Source organism: Cucumis sativus, chromosome 2, assembly GCF_000004075.3.
Source record: "Cucumis sativus cultivar 9930 chromosome 2, Cucumber_9930_V3, whole genome shotgun sequence".
Classification (NCBI taxonomy): domain Eukaryota; kingdom Viridiplantae; phylum Streptophyta; class Magnoliopsida; order Cucurbitales; family Cucurbitaceae; genus Cucumis; species Cucumis sativus.
The window spans coordinates 22,325,835-22,335,542 of NC_026656.2; the positions used below are offsets into that span (position 1 = coordinate 22,325,835).

Genomic DNA, 9,708 nt, shown 5'->3' on the forward strand with positions numbered 1-9,708 from the left:
CAACCATAATCAATAATAAGAAAATTACATGATACGACAAAAAAAAAAAATAGAAAAAGACAACTCATAACCTCTCATTTTTTGTATATTGCAAATTATTAAATTAGACTATATTATCATAATTTTCTTTTTTTGCTATGTTTGCAAACTTCTCTATATAATTTTCAATTTTTTTAAAAAATAAATATCTTATTTAAGGTAAATGTGAACATAACGTAACAATGATTAGTAGATAAGGCTTGAGTGTAATATTCTACAATATATATTTGTATGAAAAGTCGTACTTTTGTACTAGAAACTAGAAAGCGTAATTTTAATTTGTATAGAAAAAAAGAAGAATGATTAAAATATGTATAAAAATAAAAAGTACAGCAGCCCTTGCATTTCTCTTTAGTTTTCAAACCAAAAACAATCACTACTGCTTTGGAAAGGAAAATGCATAGGAGAGGAAAATAATTACACATACATTATAAAATTCATCCATTTAGAATTTTAATATATAATATTTACAATTTTTCTAATATTATCATATAAGCAAGTTATTTGATGAAATATTAATTCACTTCTAAGTATAATTCTTAGTCAAACCTAATATGAAAGAAGACACACACACACATATATATATATATATAATACTAATTGAAATTTTCAACTCCCTTAATGAAATGACCAATCTCATTACAATAAAATTATTGTCATTTGTTTGAATTTTGACTATATATATATATATATATATATATATATATATACTTTTTCTTTGATTAATTAGCATGTGTGTGCAAAATATATATATTAAATCAAAGTAAGTATCTTAACTATTTTTCTAATCCAACCAAATATGAGAGCATGGATTTCAACCTCTAAATTTTGATCAATTCTTACATGCTATGTTCACATTGACAATTATTAGTTTGATCAATTATTGGAAATTTTTTTTATCACTACTTACAAATGTTTAGTAACTTAAAAATAAAGTCTTTAAAAAAGGAATCATTATATATTTTCTATTTTTGGTATGTTAACTACTTTGTAATTTCATGGAACCTAACAAGAAAATCAAGTTTACCTACCAAGAACTAACTAGGAAATTTAAGTTCGTTTGTTCAACTGATCCAATAAATTCTGTCACCCTCTTAAAAAAGAGAAAACGAGAGAAAATTTTCTCATTTTATTTAATATTTTAATTGACTTTAAACTTCTACCGTGAATATGTATAAATATGTGTCACTTTATGGGACAAGTTGTATTTGAGAAGAAAACCATCAAGGGGTGAATTATTGAAGAAAAAAAAGAAAGAGAAAGCAAGATGTTGAAGCAAATGTTGGATTATGCTTTCCAAGTTTCATCATGCACTTCCTTGCAGCCTAAAACCAAGCTTCATATTCAAAGGTATCGTTCATTTCTAACATCAACACTTCTCCTTGTTTTACACATTCTCATGTTTTGCATCTTTCGTCCAATCAATTTTAACTTTAAACTCCGTGTTATTATATACATATGACGCCGTAAAAGACATTGATAAACTTGAATTTAGTATATGATAGTGATTTTTCATTGTAGATTCAAATGGTAAGGCAAAAATTGTATTTAGTAACGCTTTTATTTTTAGTTAAAGAGGGTAAGATAATGATTTTGACTTAATTTAATTGTTGATTTAATGCAGTTTGAAAAGCATGGAGGATAACAAAACTGGTAAGATAAGATATAACAAACCTTCTTCCTTTAAATTTCTCTCTTCTCTTTGTATTTCTTTTTTCCTTTTTGAGTTTAATATAACTACAATAATGGAGCATTGATCAACAACTAAATTGATACTTTAATTCTTATTGATCACTAAATTATGTGTTGGGTTCAACGAGGGTTTTGAATATTTGTAGAAGATTATAATAAAATTGAAAAAAAAATTAACAAAAGAAAAATGAATACATTTTCTTTAATAATTAAGATTGAAATAATTATGGTTTTTGTTTGATAGATTTGAAAATTGTAAAAAAGGTGAGAAAGTGAAATTAGTGATTGATGTGGAATGCCTTGTTGACACGTGTAGATCAATCGACAAAAGTCATACGAAGCGCCAATATGGACAACTTGAGGACTGGGTATTTATTCCCTGAGGTAGTCACCATTCTTATATATCCTACACCACACCATATCTCCTTTTTTCTTTTTTCTTTTTTACTTTTCTAATTTATTGTTTATCCAATCTTCAATTCATAAATTTCAATCTTTTAAATCTTATTAATTAATTGCAAATATTTTTTTTCAACTACAATAAAAGCACTTTAAATATTTGAATATTGAATGTTAATAATGTTTATAGTAAATGTAAAGCGAATTAGCATTATAATGTTTTTCACTCTATTTTCTAAATTCTAAAATTAGCAAATTTAAAAATAGATAATTTTCTGATATCTAATTACTAGTTATATTTGTCATAGTTCGAATATGAAAAAAAATGTTAAGAGCTGTATTTTTCTATATCTTTTTGTTATTTGATGCAATTTTTCTATAAATAAAATAGATATTATTTGATTTAGTGAGAGTTTTGATAATTATGTTATTTTTTGAAACAGATATCTAGACGGGAATACGAACACTTTGAGAAGTATCCAAATGCAAAGATAATTAAACTTGGAATAGGTGATACTACCGAGCCTATACCAGAGTGTATTGCATCCGCCATGGCAAAAGTAAATTTTCTTTTATATTTTTGTAAAAATATAAAAATGACGAGAAAAAAAAGATTGGATTGGTCATAGAAATATATTTAGATTATATATATTCTATCTTCTTCATGAAATGACTAAAATTTCACAATCATTCTAAAGTAAGGCTTCAATAATTATGGAGTTGCTAAAAAATTAAACTTTTGTAAAAAGATTTGCTTAGAAAAATTAAATTGAATTGCATCCATGTTTAAATATGAATAACGTGCTTAATTAAATCCCATTAGTCAATAATGGGATGCCAACACCAATAATAATTATAATTCTTTTCATTTCTTCTTTAGGTAAATTACACATGAAAATATGAAATTGAACCCTTTACCCTATTAACTATTATTATTCCACTTTACACCAACGTCACACTTTGGTTGACTTATAAATTAAATATATCATTTCAAGTCTTTCCTTATACTATTCTTTTTCTTTTTCAATTATATTCTCCTCTTCTCAATTTGTTCTTCAAATATTTATACGCTTTTATGTTAAAAAAAACAATAAATTCAAGTGTTAGCCGTGTATAGTAAAATTATAGATCTTTTCATCCAACCCGGACTCAATTTCATCGAGTGCGGAGACCTGTGTTTTTGGTAAACAGTCGCGTTGAAGTTGATTTGCTTTTGCTGCTTTAGTTCTTCCAGTAGTAGAAAGATCGGGAATGAGATCCTTATTCCTAAGGCGAGCCTTCTGAGAATAGCTATTACTTTGAAGAATAGATTTTTGATCTTTTTAACAATATTTATTGGTAGACACTAATAAATTTCTATCAGTTTTTTCTTTTAAAGATATATGTATAGATTAAAATTTGAATTAGAGAAAATTTCTGAAAATATTTACAAATATTATCAGTTATGGATAGACCACGATAGATCAAGATCATACTACTATAAATCTATATATATTATAATACAAATAAACGTAAATAGTAGTCTATCTTGATCTATGACGTTTATCGTTCATAGATTGTTATAGTTTTTATATTTAATAAATATTTTGAATCATAGCAAGTTAATTGTTTTAGAAAATAGAAAAGATGAAAACGTTAATCATTTGAATGCAGCAAGCAATGGCATTATCAACTGTTGAAGGCTACAGTGGGTATGGAGACGAGCAGGGTGAAAAGGTAAATTCAATAACTTATTTTCAATGACAAACTGCAAAAATCACCACGTACGGTAGGGTAATGGTTAGAATTAGAATTATACCCTTAAATTTGTTAGTCTTCAAACTTTTAACGAAGGTTACCATTGTACTTCGTACTTCAAATAACCTAACCATAGTACTTGGGCTAAATCGATTAAGAAAAAGAAATTAAACCTCAAGAATAATACAAATGTATGACTCTATTAAGTAACTATTTGAAGGCTTAATTTTTTACAATTAAAATTTTTCCATTTTTTTGAGCGAAAATTGGATTTTGGTTAGGCACTTAGGAAGAGAATTGCGGAGAAGTTTTACAAAAACATGGACGTAAAGTGGGAAGAAGTGTTTGTCTCTGATGGAGCTCAATGTGACATCTCTCGTGTTCAGGTATTTATAACATACGTGGTAAAGGAAAAATTCAATAATTAGAGATAGAGTGTGTTATATAATACAAAATGATTGTGGCTTTATATGTTATAAAATATATGTATATTTATTTAGGTTTGGTAAATTGAAATGCAGATGCTTTTTGGATCACATGTAACGGTGGCTGTACAAAATCCCTCTTTTCCCGTAAGGCATTTCTACTACATATTATTGAGAAAACAAATGAACTTATTTGATTGTGGATATGATACTCAAATAAGGGAAGACTTTGGTTGGACTTGGACAGGCATACATAGACTCAACCGTGATTTTGGGACGAGCGGGGAACCTTCAAGGCCAAAACGGTAAGTATGAAAGAATAGTGTACATGGAGTGTACACCCCAAAATGGTTTCTTTCCAGATTTATCCAACACTCCAAGAACCGATATTATCTTCTTCTGCTCTCCCAATAATCCCACCGGAACGGCCGCCTCCGCTGCTCAACTACGTCGTCTCGTCGATTTCGCCACCGCCAATGGTTCCATCATCGTCTACGATTCCTCCTACGCCGCTTACATCTCCGACGGCAGTCCTACCTCCATCTTCCAAATTCCTGGAGCCAAACAGGCACTATTCTTTTTTTTCTTTTCTTTTCTTTTCTTTTCATTGCATTTTCCTCTCAAATTCACGCTGATTATCGTCGATTTTTGTCTCTTGCAGGTCGCAATTGAGATTTCGTCATTCTCCAAATTCGCTGGCTTCACCGGCGTCCGTCTCGGCTGGACGGTTGTTCCGAAGGAGCTGTCGTATTCGAATGGATTTCCGATCATAAAGGATTATGATCGCATTGTCTGTACGTGTTTTAATGGCGCCTCCAATATCGTTCAAGCTGGTGGTCTTGCTTGCCTTTCCACTGAAGGTTTCCAGGTGAGTAAAACTTAAAGATTCAAATCTCGTCGGAACTGTGGCTCGTCCGCCACTTGTGGGAAATTGATGAAAATAGGTCATTTGAATTTAAAATTTATACTCTTTCCATCCTTTTACCTCTGTTAAAAAAAATTTCCCTCATCTTTCAAACACACTGTTGAGTCAATAAAGTAATTTTGAATGAGTTCAGGCGGTGAGCAAAGTGTTGAATCACTACAAGGAGAACGCGAAGATTCTAAGAGAGGCGTTCCGTGGTTTGGGAATGGAGGTGTACGGAGGCCAAAACGCACCATATCTATGGGTCCATTTTCCAGGTTCAAGCTCTTGGGAGGTATTCGCTGAGATTCTAGAGAAGACCCATATCTTAACCATTCCGGGGAGAGGATTCGGACCCGGAGGTGAGTCGTACATCCGAGTGAGTTCCTTCGGCCATAGACAAACCATTCTTGAAGCTTCTAAGAGGCTCACCAGTAGTCTTCGCAAATTTAACTTCAATTAGGTGAGATATTAATTTCTCTCCATTTTCTCCACCCTTTATATTAAATAAGTGGGAAATGTTTTTGTCCTTTCAAACAAACTCCCACAATATATTAATATATCAACTTTGGGTTTGTATTATTTCTATCCTAAACTAATAATTAAAATTTTATTAATTTTTATGAGTGTATCAATTTAAATCTTGAAATTACATCATTATATTAATTTAAACTCACGATTATGTTTTCTTTAAATACGTTAATTATGAAATTTAGTAGTTAAAGTTTAATTATGGTTTAAATTGATAGAATTATTAGTTCAAGGTCTAAATTATTACAAACACATAGTTAAGAGATATAGATCAATATAATCACATAATTTAGAGATATGAATTGATATTTGTCCATGTATTTGTTCAAAAGAGTTTATTGTATACCATAATATGATTTGTATTTTGTGGCTTTGGAAATTGCAATAATGAAAGAAATAATTCCATACTAATTATTTGATTGATTTAGGACAATGTAAGAACAAGAAGTGGATGTTTGAAATTTAAAACAAAAATGTAAAATTGAAATATATTGTACAACACTTACTTCGTCGGTGAAACAATTTTAAACAATGAACAAAAAATAGAAGAACTTAAAAATGTACATGAACAACTCGAAAGGAAACTATGACTACTGCTTAAAAAGAAATATTTAATATTATCATCAATTATAATAAAGTTTAATATTATCATTAATTTATAATAGTTTTGAAAGGTTGTTATATATTTAATTATTATTCGTTAACCAATTATAATTATTTTAAAAAGTATTTTTAATAGGATATAATAAAATATGAACTCTATTATGAACCCAACCATGAGTTTTGCTTGGCCGTGAAGGCCACTCTGACGTGCCATTGGACGGTGACGTGTGGACGAACAGTCACTCAAATGGTTCCATTTACCAAATGGGTTATGTATAATATATGTCTTTGTCTAATATGTATGTATGCACTCTTCACTTTGTTCACCTTTTTCTCTATATTCACAAATTCATTCTTATTATATTCAAAACAAAAACTTTAGGACTCTATTAGGCTCATCCTTCATTTTTATATAAAACAGATTGGTTGTTTTTCTGGAACCCTAAAATGTCAATAAAACAAATAAAATCTTGCTGTGTAAAAAAAAATATGATCAAACTCAACCCAATTTGGTTTACACTTTTCAATTGATTATGAATGATTAAAAATATTTAACTTGAGTTCAATCGAAGTTAGTATGATTACACTCGATGTAAATTATAAAGACTATAAAACTATAAACCAAAATGTTATCCAAAGTTTAATAAATTATTTAAAAAAATGTATTTCTAATCATAAATTTTGGATCTGTCCAAGTCTATTAGATCGTGTTACAAATATTGATCTATCATTAATAAATTATAAGAGTCTACACGTAATAGAGTGATAAGTTTTGCTATATTTGCAATTTAATAATAATTGTTGCTATATATAACTATTATTTCTAATTGTTATTCATTATAATTACCTTTTCTATCATGTCCTTGGTTATTTTTCCTTCTTCTCCTTTCTCCGATATGACTGTAACATTTTTCCGTGGTCAACCTCAACAAAAACCATGTGTAGGTAGCTTCGTCGAGTCAACACAAGCAACTTTCGTCGAGAAGATCTTCTTATTACCTCTTCCATTCATTTTGTGTTGTCGAATAAAAACTAAAAGCTCGACAAACAAGAGAGATGAGAGTGATCTATGTGCGGTTTGTTTTATTAATCTCACCTTAATTTAACGTTAACAAAAGGTAAAAAAACACCATTTAAAAAAAAAGCATCACGAACCTCATTGTTTTTACAAACTTATACCATCTATACAACGAACGCCAACAAAAAATTTTCTTTTAAATAGAAATAATAATGCATTAGCAAGAAGACAAAGGCTCATACATCTCTTTATTGTCCTTGATAAGTCTATTTAGCTAACAAGGACATTTACGAGTGCACATACAACAAGAATAAGAAGATAAGCAAAATTGTAGATGCTTTTTACATAATATTATCTCCATAATTCTTGATATCAAGAACGACATATCAAGAACGACGGGAGACGGGAGAGAATACTAAATAAAAAATGGTAATAGAATAGAGTAAATGTTTGATATTCTTTCTCAAACCAACGGTCATGGGTCCAAGAAATAGGCGCCAAGGCGGCTCTTGTGGTTGTGCAATTTTGCTTGGTGAGCAAGTCAGAAGAAAAAGCAGAAGTCAAAATTGTCACTCCACACTTGGCCTTCAAGATTTCAACAAACTACGAACCTCCCTTTCACCCATCTCCCTCTTCCTCTTCCTTTCTCCCTAATTTTACTTCCCTTCCAAGCAATTTCCATCAGTAACCAATCTCCTCTCTCTCTATAAATTCCCCCCAATTTCCTCTCAACCATTTCAAAATTATTTCCAAAACCCTCCTCTCTCGTCTCCATACACGCTATGATGAATAACTACTCTCTTGCCGAAGCCTACGTAATGGGGAAAATGAATCGCGAGAAGCTGAAGAAGGAAGAAGAACGAGAAAATACTAAGAAGAAGAGTACTGATTCGAGCCCTAACTACGATGCGAAGGAACAACGGTCCAGCTGGCTGTTGAGGAAAATGAAGATTCATCCAAGTAATAAACCCAATTCTAATAACTATGTTAAATGAATATTGTTCGTTAAAGCCGAGATATATGTTGTTCATCCTCAAATCAATGCTTCATCGATCATCCATCGTTTTGTTCTTCCTTCACTTCTTCTGTACTCTTGTTTTATTTTGTTCGTTATGTAAAGTTTAATTAATAGACCTAATCCAATTCAAGATTTCCTATGTATATGTATAATGGATATGTGTGGATTCTTTGTTTATGTGTAAAGCTAAGGGCTCTCGATTAGTAGCATATTGATGAACTTTTGAATCAAATATTCGAGTTTAGTACATTCCCATTTACTATTTACAACACTAATTCCTTTTCTATTCTAAAATGTGTAAGGATTTCATTATTCATTTAAAAATCTCTTCGTTAGATTTTAATAGCGTTACAATACTATCTAAATTGTACAAAAAAAAATCAATTGGACGGTCCAATTGCAACAAGTTCATGAATTTTTATGTAACAATACAACATCAAATTGAATTTTTAAAGAAATCATTAAAAAACAATTTTTTCTTCTACAAATTGAATCAACTATTGAAATAACTCTAGATAAATAAAATCGATTAATGCGCTTAATATTTGTAGACGGTTCGTTTTTTTAGGAAAGCTATTACTTTTAAACTAAAACATTTCTAGGGTACACCAAAAAAATATGGGATAGCTGCAAATTTAGCAATTAAATTCAAATTAATTAAGTATATAACACAATTTTAAAATATTTGCAAATATAACAAAATTTATAAATTCTATCAATGATATAAGTCTATCACTGATAGGTCATGTTGCAAATATTGGTCTATCACTGATATACCATATGAAGTCTATTAGCGATACAAATCTATTAGTGATTTTTTAAAAATGTTGCTTTATCCTTAATTATTATTGCTAAAATAGTCCTCCATTGCAATTTCCCAAAAAATATCAATTAAACAAACACAAATAGTTTTTTCTTTTTCATTTTTTTTTATGCAATGACAAGTAATTCTCGATCCCTAACCTCTCTGCCTAATTGTTGGTGAAATAAATGAGAAAATTTAAGAACCTTACAAAAACTTTAATCTTGGCAAAATAAATTCTATCTATAGTTACACGATAAGATCACTCTATTGTTGTTCTTAAAATATCTCATTGATAGTATTATAAATATGTAATTATTAAAAAATGTGCGTTAACTTATAGGAATGATTTTCCATAAAGTCAATACAATATATCCTTTAATGGAACTATATATTAATTGGATTCCATATTAAATAGTTGCATTTCAGGACTATACCATATAATGGCATAAAAGGTTTATACTTACACACTAATAAAAGGAGAAGAGAAAAACAATCCCAACAAGTAAAAGCATGTTTTAAGAAACTCAATATTGACAC

The 9,708-nt window shown here is 29.5% G+C and overlaps 1 protein-coding gene across 1 annotated transcript; it reads left to right on the forward strand.

The window, feature by feature from the left end:
• Positions 1-1,235: 1,235 nt before the first annotated feature.
• Positions 1,236-5,831, forward strand: LOC101216470 (probable LL-diaminopimelate aminotransferase, chloroplastic). Its single transcript, XM_011651615.2, has 10 exons — positions 1,236-1,389; positions 1,664-1,692; positions 2,048-2,115; positions 2,574-2,690; positions 3,784-3,846; positions 4,149-4,253; positions 4,389-4,439; positions 4,540-4,860; positions 4,954-5,160; positions 5,351-5,831. Exons 1-10 carry the CDS (start codon positions 1,307-1,309, stop codon positions 5,657-5,659), a joined length of 1,353 nt encoding a protein of 450 aa, XP_011649917.1. The 5' UTR covers positions 1,236-1,306; the 3' UTR covers positions 5,660-5,831.
• Positions 5,832-9,708: the final 3,877 nt, after the last annotated feature.

Coding starts and splice junctions, on each gene's coding strand:
- LOC101216470 (XM_011651615.2), top strand. CDS start 1,307: ATGTTGAAGCAAATGTTGGATTATGCTTTCCAAGTTTCATCATGCACT. Junction 1,390..1,663: donor ACCAAGCTTCATATTCAAAG/GTATCGTTCATT, acceptor GATTTAATGCAG/TTTGAAAAGCATGGAGGATA. Junction 4,254..4,388: donor GTGACATCTCTCGTGTTCAG/GTATTTATAACA, acceptor ATTGAAATGCAG/ATGCTTTTTGGATCACATGT.